General features: G+C 47.1%; 2 protein-coding genes across 4 annotated transcripts; both read right to left on the bottom strand.

Annotated features, from left to right (window-relative positions):
* Positions 1–124: 124 nt before the first annotated feature.
* On the bottom strand, positions 125–3191 carry LOC120681631 (F-box/kelch-repeat protein At5g60570-like). The gene is made up of 3 exons (XM_039963210.1): positions 3065–3191; positions 2846–2948; positions 125–1794 (listed from the first exon to the last, which is right to left on the bottom strand). Exon 3 carries the CDS (start codon positions 1734–1736, stop codon positions 384–386), a length of 1353 nt encoding a protein of 450 aa, XP_039819144.1. The 5' UTR covers positions 1737–1794; positions 2846–2948; positions 3065–3191; the 3' UTR covers positions 125–383.
* Positions 3192–10201: 7010 nt separating this feature from the next.
* On the bottom strand, positions 10202–16691 carry LOC120681491 (SART-1 family protein DOT2-like). 3 transcript variants are annotated; one of them, XR_005677890.1, is made up of 14 exons: positions 16422–16691; positions 15551–16213; positions 14455–14620; positions 14312–14375; positions 14040–14153; positions 13854–13947; positions 13702–13768; positions 13567–13626; positions 12843–13443; positions 12387–12742; positions 11912–12132; positions 11205–11286; positions 10704–10941; positions 10202–10628 (listed from the first exon to the last, which is right to left on the bottom strand). XR_005677890.1 is itself a non-coding variant. In XM_039962994.1 (14 exons), exons 2-14 carry the CDS (start codon positions 16165–16167, stop codon positions 10861–10863), a joined length of 2442 nt encoding a protein of 813 aa, XP_039818928.1. In that variant the 5' UTR covers positions 16168–16213; positions 16422–16668; the 3' UTR covers positions 10404–10860. The 3 variants fall into 3 exon arrangements, 2 of the variants coding, with proteins under 2 accessions (XP_039818928.1, XP_039818926.1); XM_039962994.1 differs by having other exon boundaries at positions 10404–10941; positions 15551–15940; positions 16022–16213; positions 16422–16668; XM_039962992.1 differs by having other exon boundaries at positions 10404–10941.
* Between the last annotated feature and the right edge of the window lie 914 nt (positions 16692–17605).

The following is a 17605-nucleotide window of genomic DNA, read 5'->3' as shown; positions in this document are numbered from 1 at the left end:
AACCAGAACTGTCCGAGCTGTCTGCGAGATTTCTGAACATCAGTACGGAAGTACGGTACATTGAAATTTGAGGTACGAGATTTATCTCAGGACAGCAGCAGCCAGACAAACTTCGCAACAAGGATGATGAATAACGAATACTGCATAAAATTCATACTGGACAAGAACAAAGAATTCTGAACGAGTTTAACAGGGGGAAAAAGAAGTTCCAGGTAAACTGAACTGAATGCTCTATGCTCTCTACCAAACATTCAATCAATCGAGAGCTCCACGAAAAGGGGGTGTGTCATTTCTGAATTACAAGTCATTATAAAGGGTAGGTAAAGGGCAACAAGAAATTGTTGGCTTGCTAAACCAGCGGCATGTACTGAAGCGAAGGTAACTCAGCACCCCATTATTGCACAGTTGTAAACGAAGACGCCCGCACGCTCCTTCACCGAGAGCACCTCCCAGTCAGCACCATCCTCCCCACCTTCAGGGCACCAGGAATGCAGCAATATTACCTCACCACGAGGCCCTCTGTGGCCGCCGATTACCAACAATCTGTCGCCACAAGCCTTGAAAGCCAAGCCCCAACCATTGGATGAGTCAGCTCTAACAGGCAATGGCTTCAGTATGTTCCAGGTGTTATTTGCCTTGTCATACTTCTTGACCACATTAGTTGACTGGTCAGCGGCATAGAGCTGGTTATTCACAACAGCAACAAGAGGAGGTGACTGAGAAGCACTGGTTCCACCAGGATACATATCCAGTATTCTTCTCCAGGTCCTTGTCTCAAGGTTGTATTCCTCTCCACAAGTCAATGAATCCCTCTGACTTGATACACCCCCAATGACGTAGAACTTGCCATCCATGAAGAAACCTGAAGAGAGCCTCCTGGCTAAGTTCATGTCTGGGATAGTCTCCCAGCAGCCATTCTCTGAGTTGTACAACTCAGCAGATCTCAGCACCTGTCCATTCTTATCACACCCACCAGCAACAATAGCAATCTCTCCTGAGCTTCCCGAGGCAAAAAGACAGCGGGGCAGATTCATTGGAGTGCACCGGGACCAACTGCGAGCCAGTAAGTTGTACATCCAAATAGCAAGGCCAGTATATTCACGGCCAAAGACAAGCAGCTGTGTCCCAACGGCAAGCGATTCCTTGTCTGCACAGGAGAAGCACTCGTCGCATGGCATTCTCGGGAGCCTCATCCACCGCTTTCGGTTGGGATCAAATGCTTCCCAGGGCATCAAGCTACAAGCGAGATACACCCAATGCTCAACAATGCCATATTTCCTTCGCAATTTGTACAGATATCCACTGTTAATTAACAAATTGAATCTTTTATTCAGACAAGAAAGGGAAGGGTAGTCTGATCTGCTTGACCAAGCAAGGCAGTCTTGAGACAGATCATCATGAAGGCCTGGAAAGTAGCAATCATTTGATCTGTTACCACTTGAATCACCTCCCGACTGAGCCTTCAGAATAGGTTTCTGCTCATTCAGTTCAAGTTCTTCACTGTCCAGATCTATAGCATATGGAAATACATCTAACTCTGAAATATCACAGAACACATCTGAGTGTCTCTTCGACTCCCCAGAGAAGTATTCATTCCTGACCAACAGAAAGTAAGCTAGTATGTACTTCTGCCATGAACTCTGATCCTGCTGACCAAACAGCCTAAAGAGATGCAGAACCAAAGAGCCTGGAAGGGCAACCAGGCTTTTCGAGTTGCTATCTTGTAACTCTTCCATTCTTTCTCTGATCAGTCAAAATCGAGGGTACCGAAACCACAAAGTTCACAGGCCAGCTCTGGAAACGACAAGAGAGAAACTATGTAAAACTGCACAACATTGTTGTTAAGCTTCACAGATATTGTGGATTAATAACAGAGTATATAATAGCTACTTCTATGTCAGATACAAGACCACACAAAAACATTCTTCTTAACAGTTGACCTCTTGCTATTCAGAGCTGATTTCAGACTTTACCGTATCAAGAATCAAATAGAATTATAAGATACAGCACTACAAATCTCAAAGACATACTCTCCGGTATTCTTTGGCTGTTGATACCAGTATCAGCAAGAATATTGCTGCACGGTAAACTCCTAACTCAACCAGCCAAACATCCTACGAATCACCAATAAATCACACAATAACAAGAACTTTGTGAGTTGTTTCCATTGCTAAGCAATATTTTTAACAAATCCACTCCAACAACAACAAAAAATATCAATGCATTGCTAACTTGGTTGATTCCAACTTTAGTTAAGCCCAACGCATATTCAGGCCCAAACAAGTTTCCCGAGAGAAATACGGAAGCCATTTACTAGGCACGTTTGCATTATCTGTTCTCTCTAGATCGAGAAAACAAAATATGTAGATAAGCCCCCTCTGATTCCTTTGGTCATTATTGTTCCAGAAGCAGGACAAAAAGCCTTGAAGCCCTCACAATAAGAACAGACCGAAAACTAGCTAAGATTTACCAGATGCCGGCTAAAATAACTGCCTGTTCTCACTGCAAATCCGTTCATCTACAAGCAGCGAACAAAGTATGCCTGGTGGCCACTCGTACAACAAAATGCACTAGAAATCAGAGACTCTCTGGCTCCAGCCCAACCCACTCCACCCTCCCAAAGAAGAAAGGAAACAAACACCTTTCCCCAACCAATTCACCGCCATTTCCTCCACCAGCAGGAACTGAGCCAGTAGCAAAAGCAAAGTTCCCTTGGCATTTTACAACTACGGTTAGCACACTTTCTGAAACTGAAACGAGTAAAGGAAAAAAAACAGAGCATCCCACTTTGCAACGGAAACGCGAGAACTGAACCCGAGAGAATTGAGCCGCCGCCTCCTCTCACCTTGCCGAGACGCGCCGCCGGCGAGATCCGGGCCACCGGCGCGCGCCGGCCGCCTCCATCCCGGCGCCCAGCCCGCGCGGCTCGCCGGCCTCCAAGCGAAAACCTGCGAGGCACGGGCCACGAGGAAAGCGGTTACACTCCGCGTCACCTCGCCCAGAAGAAAAAAAACAAACAAAAATGCGGCGAGTGCCCGGCCGGCGGCGCGGCGAGAGGGCTCACCGGTGTCGGCCGGATCTCTCCGCCGGTGCGGTGGAGGGGAGGGAGCGGGCGGGCGGGGGTCGCCGACGAGCGGGGTCGGGCGGTGGGGACCACCGTCAGTGGGACGGGGAGGGCATGGGGGGCGAGGCCTGGAGCGGTGGAGGGGAAAGGCGTATATATATGCCCATGTGCTTCACCCCGGGGGTGGGTCAAGTGCCAAATGGCTCCCGAGTTACCTTTAACCTTTTTTACATTTTTAGTGTTACCTCGATTCCCATGCTTAATCCCACTGTTACTATCTCGAAATCCCCCTGTGACTTTTTTTTACAAAAAATTGACACCTTCCCATTGGACGCCTCTCGCCTCCTGCCTCACGTTTTGAGTTGAATAAAAATTTTAACCCGTTGGTTGGACCTGGACGGTGTCTATTGGCGGCTCTAAGAGTCATGCTTGACAACTTGGGTAACAACTCAAGTTTGCTCTGATTTTTGCTAATGCAAAACCAAAACGCCCATATTCTGCGTGAAGAGAAACGGGAGAATCTTTAAATGCAGAGTTGCACTGGCGCGCACGTACATGGATAGATCCAGCAGCTGAACACATCGCAGAGCTTGTACTTGTCTCGCCCTCTCTGCCCTCCTTTTTTTTCTGTTGTTATAATGGAATGTTTTTTTCGCAGTGTACTTGCGGCTCTGGCCTCTCGGATTCAGGGCGTGGAGGTGGAGGCCTGGGAGGGGGAGGGCCGCCGATGGGGGCGGAAAAGAATCTCCAAAGTGGCGATGACCGAAAGCTAGGGGCGTGTAGGCCATGCACGACCATTTACCCCCACGTTGAAACGCGACAGAAATCAAAAGCGACAACGCATTGCCATCGACCGCTCAGTCTCTCTCTCTCTCTCCTAGCAGCATTATTGACATTATCTTGTCAATAATAATGTGGGACGCATAATCAAAGGTGATTTGACCGGAGAGAGTTGTAGAGCAGAAGGCCGCGTATTCCATTCGCATTATCAAGAATATATTATATATATATACTTATATATGTATAGTATATGTATATATATGTATAGTCGCAAATATACTCAAGCAGCAGGCGCTGTGTGCATCTTGCTCTACTTGACTCCCGTCCACGCCACTCATATTCATCAATCAGGCGCCAGGCTGTCCGCTGCGCATAAGGACTGCTGTCTTGTCAAGCCCGGTAAAGTTACCGCCCCCGGTAAAACCGGGGAAAGTGGCTCAGTCGCACGCTGGTTCAAAATTTCGGTGAAATTTCGGTATTTTTTTCGTTTTCGGTAGTTACCGGGAAGTGAAATTTCGTTTCAAAATTCAAAAATTCAAAAAAATTTGTAAAAAAATATGTAAAAAATACGATAAAAAACTAGGTGTTTTTCTAAGCAAATAGGACTAGAACACACTCAAATCTAAGATCATTTGCTAGGCTAAAATTAACATTTGAAACCGTAATTTGAATGACTCGTCATTTCATGTGCAAAAATTTGTTTTCCCCCCTCGACTTCAACTAGACTTTGGTTTATCATGATATTGGTGAGGTACCTATTCAATTTCATATGCATACCTACAACTAGGATGATGATCCATCGTCGGCCCGGGTGGACTATACTCTCATCAGTAGACTAGTAGATCTGGTTTCCTCGTGCTGTCCAATTAGGCTCGTCGTCAATCTTGCTTCGCTTTTGCCTTTTGCATCTGCTTTTATATTATCATCTAGCAGCTCTTTTCTTTTGTATGTAGCGGTGAGATCGAATGAGATGGCAGCTAAAGCCCTCTGTCTGCTGTAGTCTATTATTCTTAACCAGGCCCTCGATCTGGCTCTTCTTCTAGCTTTGTAGCCGGTAACTGTGGAGACTTGGGAGTTTTTTTTTAAGTTGTGGCCATTGCTGATACGTGTTAAATTCCATTGGCAACTGCAGATTAAGTCAGTTGTGGCCTTTGATCTGCCCCCACTTCGTGGAAGAAAGCTTTGCATTGCAATAGTAGGTCGGTGACTGTAACCTTATTCCAGTGAATTTCCTCCGACGCCATTCCAGTCCCGAGGATAAGAAGAGAAGGTCAAATTCTTGCATCCACAACATGCATGTGACCAAAATCTTAGGCCACAAGAGAATTGTCACCATCTATAGAGCAGGGAAAAACTTTCCGTTGGAAAACTGCCGGAAAACACACCTTTCAGAATGCTTTAACAATTCTCTATACAAATTGAATCAAACAAAAAATTCAAACACTGTCACATGAATTGATAACCAATTCAAATCATGTTTGTCCTGGATTTAAAACAACTTTCAATTGGATCAACTAATGTCCCTAAAAATTTATAGGAATATCCACCATAACAAGAATAATAAAAGTCCAGTTGAGGCCTAAGAGAGAAAATGAAAGTTGTCACATGAAATGACAAGACTTTAAATTGGTAGTTTTTGAAATAATTAAATAACTTTCAAACCATTGCTCAAATGAAAAAGTTCCTGAAACAAAAGTTGTAGATCTCGAAAAACTAAACAAAGTTTGTATTCAAAAGTTTTTCATTTGACCTCGGGAACAGTACGAAAATCACAACAGACATCATTTTCCGGTCGAAATCACCGAAATTTCGGTCGGAATTCACCGAAATTTCGTTTTTTGAATTTGAATTCTCTTTCCGTTCGGAATTAGCGAAATTCGGCGAAATTTCGGCCGAAATTTTGTTTCCGGCAAATGGCGGGATTCGGAAAAAAAACGAAAAAGTAAACCCTGGTCGCACGTCGCCTGTTCCGGAACGCCAGCCTCGCCTTTCGTTAACGCATTTGCTCGGTCAAAGCAGGAGCAGTAAATCTTTAACTAGTTTAATGAAGCGGACACGTTCCGTTCGAGCGTTTGACCCCGCCGGCCGGGCCCTGGCCGGTGAAAGTTACAGCGGCCGGCCGGCCGGGGGCGGCGGCGTTTGACCTAGGATGGATTCGGATGGTTATTCGAATGTCAGATTTTTTGTTATTTTTCTTCGATTATGGATAAATAGGATATAAAATTTATTATGTAAATTCATAGCCTTGTATCTAACATTGATCTTGTAAAGATTTATAAAAACTAAACCTCAAATTTATCACATATATTCTCAAATAATAGATATAAAAATTCGAATACAGATCAGATACGGATTCAAATCTTTTTTCACCTTTTTAATTGTAGGGAGCAAATAATACATAAAAAATCTATACAAAATTTTATTCTTATGTGTAATAATATGTTTGATAATATAAAAAAAATTAGCATAAATTTTTAAACATATCTATTTTAAAATATTAAATTTGTTCAAAGAATTGGGATGTCGAGATCCACCCTTACGTTTGACCCACCGGGATTTCAGGGCTTTTTTTTCCTGGTGGGCTAGGCGGCGAGTAGTGCGCTCGGATGATGTCTGGCAGGGGGTAGTGGCGTGATGGATGGCAGTGGCAGACTGGCAGTGCGGCACGAGGGCAGAGAGAAAGAAAAGGACAGCTAGAGACGGGCAGCCGGCATCGAGTTCCCGGCCTGTGTATCCGTATGCCCCGGATCGTTCACGTCAACAGCGCAGCGCGGGCTTTGTTCGTTTCGTGACATCTGCTCCTCCGGGCGCTCTGCTCCCAGTGGCCATATCGAGGACGAGGAGAGGATGCAGCGGCCGCGACCCGTCCCGTCGCTTGGGCCATGTTTGGATGATTCCACGAAAATTTTTTCACAAAAAGATGAATGCATGCATGAAGTACTAAACGAAGTTTATTTGCAAAACCTTTTTAGGAATGGCTGTAACTTTTCGAGACGAATCTAATGAGCCAAGTTTCATCATGATTGGCTACAGTGATGTTACAGTAACCGCGCTCAATCATCCTCCAATCATGCGGTCAAAGACCTCATTAGGTAGAGCAACTGCTACAGTACCACAGATGTGGAGGTAATTTTGTAATTAGACTTTATTTAATACCCCTAATTAGTAGTCAAAGCATCATTTCTCTCTCATCAAAACTTTTCTACCCTCCAACCAAACATGGCCTTGGAAACGAAACGAACCCACCGGCTAGCTAGGCTGCTGCGCGCGGGAGCCAGCAGAGCCGAGAGGCCCGCCCCGAACCATCTCGTCCAAATCATGGGCGGCGGCGATACGAGGCAAGCTGAGCTGGAGAGGCGGTGGAGGTGCCCCGCGCACTGTTGCGTGGAAATGCGCGGATCTGGTTGCCGCGAATGGGAGCGCGCAGCTGGCCGTGCAGGCTTCGCCGCCGGCTTACTTGCTGCTGCTGCTGCTGCTGCATCAGCTTGCCTGCCAGTGGCGCCAGAGCGAGCGGGAAGAGACGGGCGCATGCATCAGACTATATACCCGACTACCCCTCTGTTCCCGGAGCATCCCGTTTCTCGTCACGTCGCATCTAGAAGGAAGCCACCACACCACTCACTACATGCCATACCATCCATCATCCATAAGGAGATGACACGCATTGTGGTGGTGGTGGTAGAGGAAGTGGCGCAGACGCCAGTGCCATGCATGTGCCGTGCCATAATGAAGATTTAAGGCCGCCCCCGCCCCTGACACGGCTCGCTAACTAGTAAACTAAGTGCGCGTTTAGTTCCCAAAAATTTTCTCCCTTTAGACACATGTACGGAGTACTAAATGTAGTTAAACAACAAAACTAATTACACATTTTGGATGTACACGGTGAGATGATTCTTTTGAGCCTAATTAGTGCATGATTAGCCATAAATGCTACAGTAACCCTATATGTGCTAATGATGCGGTCAAAGGCCTCAAAAAATTCGTCTCGCGGTTTCTAGGTGAGTTCTGAAATTAGTTTTTTAATTAGTGTCCGAAAACTCCTCCCGACATGACAACAAAAAAATTAAATTTTTGGTTTGGTAACTAACGGCCCCCTAAGAAACGGTGTCGATCGATTCGAAACCGCCGTGTACCTCTGTACCGGCGCTGCCACCACTCTCCCGAAGATCCATGGAATACGGTGTAGTGTACCTAACTTTCCAGTCTCCCGGACGCCTCCCTCCCTCTCATCATAAAACCCACGGGCTCCGGATCTGAACCAACTAACCCTAATAATCCCTTTCGCCGCGAGGGGAGAGGGAGGATGCGTATGCGTGCCACAAGTGGAAAGGCGCGCGGGTGCGTCCAAACGGAATGGAATTGCTCCGTCACACGATGCTCACATGCGTGCACGCGCGGCCGGCTTGTCTTTCTTTGATGCCCTCGTGCCTGGCCTGCTGGTGGCGGTGACAGCGCCGGTGCCGGGCCCCGCCGCGATAGGTAGATCCAATCCCAATCCACCACCACCCACCAACCGAGCGCAGCAGCTGCCTTGCGTCCCCGCCCGTCCTTTTGGCCGGTTTCCTCGCTCCCTCCGGCGGCCTCCTCCGCTTCGTAACCGCGGGGGAAAGCGGCCGCGGCCGCACGGCACCCCCTGCCCCGTCCGGCAAGCATGCTATGCATACGGATATGCTCTACCGCTACCACTCTGCGTCTACGGTTTCTCCCTTGCAAGTTGCAAGGAGGGGGGGGGGGGGGGGGGGGGAATAGGGGGTGAGGAGGGGGTACGGGTACAGTGCTGCGTTGGGAACACCAGCGGAACCGGCTCCTCGAGCTACTGCTAGTCCAGCAGTGACCACTGCTCGTGCCCGGTACCTCCGGTCGCGGGACTCTTCCGTCCGCAGGCCGCCCGGCCGCTGTCTCCGAGATTCCATCAGGATAATCTAGCGGATGGTACTGGCGCTGCTGTTGATGCGTTGCATCCATGTTCGGAAGGATGCTTCGTGTCGTTTTTTTTTAAATACAAGTTCGGATGGATTCGTACGAATCCTCGATAAGTGAAATAGATAACCCAATCTGTGTGCGCAAGGGGTTGATTATTGAGGAAACGTCGCACGGGGCCGTTACGTGGCGGAACGGCACGGGGATGGGTAGCGTCGCGGAGGAGAGGACGACCGGGGGCGAGCGGCCTTCGCCCGCCCCTCTCGCACGAGCACGAGACGGAGCGGGCAGCTGAATTGAAGCAGCCGCGAGCCAGGCGGCGAGGCGAAGCAAGGAAACGGAAGTGCCGAAGAGGAGGAGACGGGGCCAGGTGGTGGTGGTGGTGCCGGCGCGTGGTCTTAACTCGTGTAGGTGCGCGCGGGGGGCGGCGGTGGCGTTCGGCGGCGGCGGTGGTGCCCCGATCCGCGCTAATAATCCCGCCCATGTGAGCCTTGCCAGTGGCAGGTCGCGCTTAATTATTCACGGCCCCATGCGTTCCGTAGGCGTCGGAGACGAGCGGGGCCCCCGCTCCTCACGCCGCGTCGTCCCCCCCCCCACACCCGGCCACCCCCACCCCCCACTTTCCCCCTCTCTCTCTCTCTCTCACCTTTCGTTTGTCTGTTGGCTTCGTCTCAGCGGCGCCCGGCGGCCTAGCAAATGCAACAACCGCATTGCAGGCTTGCAGCACGCATCCTGCCATGCTCGCCACCGCATCGCATCTCCCATTAGGGAAAGCTCCCCAGCACGACGCCACTCAAGCTGCTCGCCTCGTCTCCTCACACCCTCAATAAATGGCGGTTACTGTAGGCGCCTTGCTTATAATACATTATCTACGTGCAGATGACGCCTCCCCAAGCAACCGAAACAGTTAACATGCCACTCATGGATATGGATAGCTTTTGGCGCCGGCCGGCCGCTATCAGACTTTTTACATCAATCACTGCATTCGGCAGGTTGGAGCTAAATTGATGTGAGAGAAAAATATTGTTGAGCTGACTGGAGCTAGAGTGATGTGAGAGAAAAATACTGTTGGACTGGAGCTGGCTGACGAACGGAGTGAAGGATGGTGGTGCTCTCGCTTCGTCGCCTTTCTCCCTCTCCTCTCAGATCCGCGATAGATCTCCAACGACCACCCAGATGGCGTATTATAATGCCTGCACTGTAGAGCCAGGCGAGAAAGAAAAGGATCTCAATGAAACCTCCCACTCTGGGAGGTGATCTAGCGGCAAAGATTCGGCGTTCGGTCGCCGCAATTAACCCAACCAAAACCGGCCACTGTTTGCATGTTTGTTTTTCCTTTTCACCACGCCATGTGCGGCTGTTACCACAGCATGCTGTACAGGAAGGGGCTTGGCTCGATTTGTGGTGAAACAGAGAATACCACATTAAAAAACTATAAACAGAAAGGTGCCCAAATTGGGGGCAGGACAAGTGCTGGCTCGTTAGGATACTTCATCATACAGGAAAATTTAGCTGGTTCGTGCGTGCGCAGGGGTCATCGGTCTCGGTCTGGGATGTTGGGCGCCTTCCTGGAGACCACTGCTAGGGTAGGGAAACCAAGGGAAGGTAGCTCCCGCAGATCTACCAATCAAGACCATGATAAGTACTACTTGACACATGCTTCCACTTTAAGTTGTCTTTGGGGCACCACCCAAGTTTGTCAACCCTAATGCAGACGCTTAAATGCTGCCCGCAACCGAACACCGACATCATAACTCCAGTTTATTCAAACAAAAACCGGGTGTCGCAAGAACAATATATAGATCCATCATCACCTCTGGGGTTCAGTATCTGCGTTTGGCAGGCCAAGCATGCACACGTATCACTGAATTACAAAATGCCATCGAACGTGTCAGAATGTTAGCGCGATCAGCTTGGAATCAAATGTACAGGCTCTTACATTTTCAGTGTACTCGGGGTAGCTTCGGCATGTGGTGTTGGCATCTGGCGCTGTTGCTGTCGGTGTCTCGAACAAAATCTGCTCCATGCCTGCGGCTGCAGATGAGAAAAAAGGCTACCCCTGCTAGTAGTACTCACAGTCTACGACCACTGCAGGTTCAGCTCTTCGGTTTCTTTGGGACTGGCGGAGGCAAGCTTCCAGGCTTGGCACTTCGTTTGATGCCCAGAAAGTGTTCGACCTGCCAAAGAACCAGTCAGTCAGTAGCAGAACTCCGAATATGGGATTGCCCATCATCTAATCGCGCGGTCAAAGGCCTTATTAGATTCTTCAAGGTCACTAGCGCGGGGGTTCTGGAGTTGGTTTTGTAAACTGACTTTGTTTGACACCGTAATTAGCGGTCAAAATGTCACTATTCATTAGCACGCTAAAATCCTAGCGCGAACCAAACAAGGCCAATACACAATCAAATTACAGAAGACAGCAGGGAATGCACATGCCAACCTTTTTGTCCCCAAGCATGGGCGTCAGGCTCCCAGGTTGCTCTTTCTCCACGGTAGCAAATCCGCTAGTGTCACTTGCTTGACTGAAATACAAACAGAAACTAGATTAGCCGCCTCATCTGGAAAACTTGGAGAATATTAGTAAAAACAAAATCACACCAAGTTAGCTAGCCACGTCAATACAGAAGAGACTGACCACTACGTAACTTGACTGGTAACACGTAATCTCCCATGCAAGCCATTTAATGAGATAATAGGTGCTTCACACTATGATCAACTTGTAACCCCTCACTTTCAATTTCTAAATCCAAGAGGGTTACTGTAAGGTTGATATATATAGCCATTAAGTTCAACCAAAGATATAAATTTAAATCACTCAAAACCTTTTTCAATGTTCCGCATGTTTGCATTGGAAGCTAGCATGTTCATCTAGCATTAAACACCGAAATATAGTCGTGTGCTTGATGCTCATTCAAGATCAAAAGCCACTATATATTATCACAGAACCTTTTCAAGATGACAGCTCAAGATCAAACCAAAGATGGAGAAATTAGTAAAAGAAATAACTGTGTCCTACACAATACAAATCGAGGGAGTAATATTTGTGGTAAATGCATATCAGAATGTTAAAACGACTATACCAGCTTAGTAGCATCAACAGAAACAAAAACTACAGATGTTAGAAGTGTGATGCAAGCATCAGCATACCTTGTTTTTGCATTGCCACTTAGAATGAGGTATGGTGTTTGGTTGCGAGCTTGGGCCTCTCTCATCTTTTCCGCGGCCATTAAAGGTGTGTCGGAAGATTTCATCCGCTTGGTTTTCATGTCGTCCTGGTACTTCTTCTGCCGTTTTTCTTGTTTCATTTTTCCTGGACCCTTACCATGGAATTTGTGTGAAAGATCCCGGAATGCCTCCTTAGGTGTCATCTGAGGGAGGAAAAAATAGTTCAGGATAAAAATTGCCATTTTTCACATCTGCTACCCCGGTATCACATAAATTGCAGGAAAAGCAGCAACCAATAATTATCATGTTGATGAAAACAAGAAAGTATTGATTATGTGTAAAGAAGGCTACTCAGTTCTTGCTTAAAAATCATACAAAAAGAAAAGCAAAATGCAGTTCAATAAACTAATGCATATTGTTTCTATTCATGGCAGGCCTATTGTGGGTGTGTACTTACCACTCGGCCAAATTCATCCGTTCTTTCAATACGAATATCTTTAGGTCCATCCTCGACACCCACAAGCTTGCTCTTTTTCTTGTCTGTAGTTCTGCCTCCCCAATCCGTGCCCTCATTGAGGCTTCCTCGCTCCTTAAGAATCTTCAAAGCGCCAGCCAAACCCTTACCCACTGCAACCTCATGTATAACCTCATCTGGTTTTATTTCCTCCTCATCAACCTTTACTGACTTTTCTGCATGAGCATCCTCATCCATTGCTGCCAACCCATTTGTGTCATCTTTGACAAGATTATCTGAAGGCATGGCATCATCATCTTCATCCATATACACATCATCATCTTCTGGCTTGCGTGTTTCTGGTAGAAGATAAGAATAGTAGTCAATATGTAAGAACTGATTAGTTGTGAACTCCATAGCACATTTTTAAATATATGGAAAATAGTTACAACTGGTTACCTTGATTCAGTTGTAGTCCCCACACAAACTCTTCCATCTCTGTGATAACAACCTTATTTTGCTGTGAATCTCCTTCTGTGGTATCTGCGCCCTCTTGGCCCCTGGTTGCAGTAGCCAGTTCAACTACAGCCAGCGGACCAGCAGCCTCTTCCTGCTTTCTTAGGGCTAACTTTCTTGCTTGCTCCAGAGATTTCTGCAGATCTTCGTAATCATCTCCGAAAACAAGTTCTTCTTCAGCTGGTTTAGAAGGCCTAATTTTCTCTGGACGCAATGCTCTCGATGCCTCTTCAGCTTTTGCAATGGCAGCTTCATATGCACTGCTTCTTTTTTCAGCATCAGCCTTCTGCTCTTCCTCCCTTGCAGATTGTCTCCTAGCATCGTTCCTGGACCCACGATCGGCTGCCCCCAATCCAGAAGCAATCGCTTCTGCTTCAAGCGCATCCAGGTCCAGCTTCTCCTTCTTCCTAAGGGATTTCTTTTTCTTTGGTTTTTTAAACTGAAGCATTTCATCAGGGGTAAAATAGTCTGTTGACACCTTCGTGGTGGAAGTAAGATCTTCTGTCTTTTTCTGGACATGACCGCCTTCAATCCTTTTCCGGAGCTGGCAACATAAAAAGAAATTAGTCAGTTGTCCATGTAATGTTCACATTCTGCCAAAGAAGAAACTAGAGCAGAAAATGCCACTGGCTGCACATCATGGTTTATGGGCCAAAAGATAAATTACCTCTTCTAGCTTCTTTTCTGCTTCACCGGTGAAACGTCCACCTTCATCAAGAGTCACTCCCTGATAAGTAAAAGACAAAACAATTACACAAATATTCAGGAAATGCAAGCAACTGAAGCTAAACAACATGTTTACCTCATCTTCCATAGGGTCATCATAATGTGAGAGTATAGATTTCTTTGACGATGAATCCTCATTGAACCTACACACAGCCAGTAAAATGGAAATTAGGGGAAACAAAATCTACAAGACAAAGCACATCCATGCTATGACCATAGTTAACTTACTTGTCATCATAAGTTCCTTTCTTCTTTGAAGCTTTATAAGCTTCATCTCTTTGTTTCTGCTCACCAATCTCTATGTTTTCAAGCGTATCAGCCTCTACAAATTATTGTATTGATGAGTTAGACAAAATGGGCAGACTGAGAACAGATACATAAAAAGGAAAGAAAAAAGAAAAGAGGACCCATTACCTTCATTGATATCCCCATCTGCAAGAATACTCTGATCTTTGAGAGTCATGACAACTGCACCACCTTCCAATACCTTATCAAGGCCATGAAGAACCTTAACACCAGATAAGTGGTCTGCATTCCCCAAAACAGAAAACAACAATACATGTTACATCACGGTATTAAAAACAAACACTAAGGAATTAAACCAAAAAAAGTAGCATTTCGAAAGCAACTAGTGGTTCCCACAAAGAGATCTTTCTAACTATAAAGGATTTGTATGATGTCCCTACCTCCAACTTGTTTATCTTCCTCTTCTTCATCGTCATCGTCGCCATTATCTGCCAAGATATTATCCTGACATCAAAACAAACTATGGTTAGGGAAGAACACATAACTCATGACAATATATCCAAAAATATTTGGCAATAGTCACCTGTTCCTCCAATGCTCGTGCAAGACGCAATGCTTTTTCTTTTTCAGCTTGCCTTTTCTCATCAAGTTTACGACTCTTTCCCACCCATGACAATATCTCAGAAGCCCCATCATCACTGCCCAGTATTCCTCCTTCCTTTTTGTCCTTCAATCTTTCTTCCTTTGCCCTAAAGGAAATAACCTGATTTAGAAATTATTTGCATGCTCCATTGCTTAGTAGCAAAATTGGACAGCAAGAGAAAATATTACTATAGGATGTTAGCATCATTTGCAGGCTCCATTTTGCTGAATGAGGATGAGAAATAAGACGCGCAAATTTATGATATATTTAGCTGTATTTTGCTGACATGGAAACTCATTATTAGATGATAATATTTTTGTGAGCAATCATGAATAGCACTGCAGAGCAGCTGTTATTCAGAATGCAGGTAGCATATCCAATGCTATAAATAGAAATAAGATATGACATTAACAGATTACACTGAATGGCTCATGGTTCATTATCATATAGACCGCTATGAATCAGAAAGGTTTCTGCTACCTAAAGTCCTAAACTCTGTAGGATGTTCCTTGAGCTTGTCTTTTATGCTTTATTTTAGATTGTCATTGTAGTTTGCGGTAAAGGTTCCTCTATTGAGAAATTCAACCCTCAGCAGGTCAGTCGTTATCGAGTTGTTCTAACATGGGAACCTTGACATTGTACAGGTATCAGTATCAAAAGAGTTGTGCAGGTATTATATCGGCACAATACTGATTGAAACCAAAATGCGCATCATATCCACATGCAATGTGCTGGAGAGTGGAAACAGAAATTCCATCTGCCACAACTTTGAATGCCTTGTACATATGAAAGCAAGAAGTAGAATCAGTCATGTTTCCAAAGTGTACTGGCTTGAGTTAATCAATGCATCAATAAGATCTACCCTCGCGCAATTAACAAAGTGGAAAGATTATGGCCATAAAAATGTTCTACGAAGTTCCATGGAGTCTCTCTATCACTTATAATATTCTGAACTGGGCAAATGATATATAGATACACAACACTCTAGCGAACTGCAAGCAAATGACGAATACAAAAGACATTATTAAGGAATTACCTCGCAATGCGATCTCTGAGCTCTGCGGTTGCGGGCTGCTCGGCCTCCCCTGAAGCATCAACTGTCGGCTTATGATCCCCCTCATCGTCCTTGGACAGATCTACATCATCTTCTCCGCGACCCTTCCCCCTTGACTTCTCACGCTCCCTATCCTCCCTCTCCCTGTCTCCCCTCTCCACTTTATCCTTGTCCTTGTCTCTATTGCGGCTTCTCTCCTTGTCCCTGTCCCTCCGTTCCCTTTCCTTATCCCGCTCCCGCTCTGGTTCCTTCTCCCGATCTTTGCCTCGATCCCTCTCCCGATCCTTGGCTCGGTCACGGTCACGGCCACGATCACGTTCAGGCTCCTTATCCCTGTCCCTGTGCTTGCTATCCTTATCCTTGTCTCTATCCCTATCCCTCTCCCTCTCCCTCTCCCTCTCCCTATGCTTGCCTTCATCCTTCTCCCTCCTCCTATCGTCCTTATCCTTCTCCCTCTCCCTGTCCCTTCTGCCACTGCCATGGTGCTCCTTCTCATCCCGCCTGTGCCTGTCCCTTCTCTCCCTGTCCCGGTGCCGTTCACCACCATCCACCTCCATCTCGTCCAACGCCGCATCTCTCGAGTCCTCAGCAGCACCCATGACCAAAAACTCAAAATCAGCACCAGATATCAGCCCACTTCTCCACCTGAATATACAAAACCACACGAATTCAGAATCAGTTATAGCATGTTACGTTAACGTTCAACAGATCGTAACTACTATGCATCGACAAATAGACACGACCGAAACCCCCCTGAAACCCTAACCCCGCCGAACCCGAGGAGCGCTCGAAAGGGAGCCCTCGCGGCTACCAAATTGACACGGAACAAGCAAACGAAGAGGAGTTAGCTTACCCGGAAACGATCTAGGAGGAGGAGCGGGCGTTCCCTCGACGTTGAGAGAGCCGGCGCGGCGAAGGAGCGCGACGACGGCGCGGGCGGGCAGCTCAGGAGGCGCGAACCGCGCGGGCGGCGTAGGGGGAGTAGACCGGGACTGGCGGCGGAGGCGTAGCAGAGAGCGGCGCGGCCGGCGGGGCAGCGGCGGCGTGCAGCGGGGCAAATCGGTGGATGCGGCGGGCACCGGACCGGCCGCAGGCAAGTGATGCTATGCGACGCGAACGCGATGCGGCGGCAGAATCCGATGGGCTTGGGGCCCTAAATCTGCGCTCAGTTATGTCGGTGAAGGATAGTTAGATATGGCCCAGTATATGAGAAGTGGCACCAACTCAACAACTGGGCCAATTCAATTGGACTCTAAACCTCGGACATTGAGCCCCGGGCTGACACGGGACCAGGCAGAGGTTTGCTCAACTGTTGCGCCCGTATACAAAGGAAGAAGTGAAGGCCGCACTTTTTCAGATGTTCCCAAGACACCGGGTCCGGATGGCTTTCCAGCTCACTTTTTTCAGCGACACCGGGAGTTTTGTGGAGATGTAACAGAGGTGGTGCTGCGTTACTGCAGGAAGAGGATGACCCATCGGCTATCAACAACACATGCATTGTGTTAATCCCCAAAGTGGAGCAACCGGAGGAGCTTGGCCAGTTCAGGCCAATAAGCCTCTGTAATGTGATATATAAGATTGCGTCCAAGGTGGTGGCTAATAGATTGAAGCTTATACTGCCCGAAATTATAGCTGAGGAGCAATCTGCCTTTGTGCCGGGTCGCTTGATCACGGATAATATTATTACAACTTACGAGTGTATGCATTTTATGAAGAAGAAGAGGGGACTCAATAACATATTTTGTGCTCTCAAGCTGGACATGAGGAAAGCCTATGATCGAGTCGAGCGGACATATTTGGAAGCGGTAATGAATCGGCTTGGTTTTCACAGGATGTGGGTGCCGACTGTCATGCGTCTTGCATCCACATTCTCTTTTTTGGTGCTTTTTAATGGCGAGCGTACAGAACCTTTCAAACCATCAAGAGGTATTCGCCAGGGAGATCCTATCTCACCCTATCTTTTTTTGTTAGCAGCAGAGGGCCTTTCGTGCCTGATAAACTCAAGAGTTTAGTCTTCGCATCTCAATGGTATCAAAG

This window comes from Panicum virgatum, chromosome 7N, assembly GCF_016808335.1.
Source record: "Panicum virgatum strain AP13 chromosome 7N, P.virgatum_v5, whole genome shotgun sequence".
Lineage (NCBI taxonomy): Eukaryota > Viridiplantae > Streptophyta > Magnoliopsida > Poales > Poaceae > Panicum > Panicum virgatum.
This window is presented reverse-complemented; position numbering and strand designations above follow the sequence as displayed.

Coding starts and splice junctions, on each gene's coding strand:
- LOC120681631 (XM_039963210.1), bottom strand. CDS start 1,736: ATGGAAGAGTTACAAGATAGCAACTCGAAAAGCCTGGTTGCCCTTCCA.
- LOC120681491 (XM_039962992.1), bottom strand. CDS start 16,167: ATGGGTGCTGCTGAGGACTCGAGAGATGCGGCGTTGGACGAGATGGAG. Junction 13,627..13,701: donor ATGACCCTATGGAAGATGAG/GTAAACATGTTG, acceptor TTTACTTATCAG/GGAGTGACTCTTGATGAAGG. Junction 12,133..12,386: donor CGGATGAATTTGGCCGAGTG/GTAAGTACACAC, acceptor TTCCTCCCTCAG/ATGACACCTAAGGAGGCATT.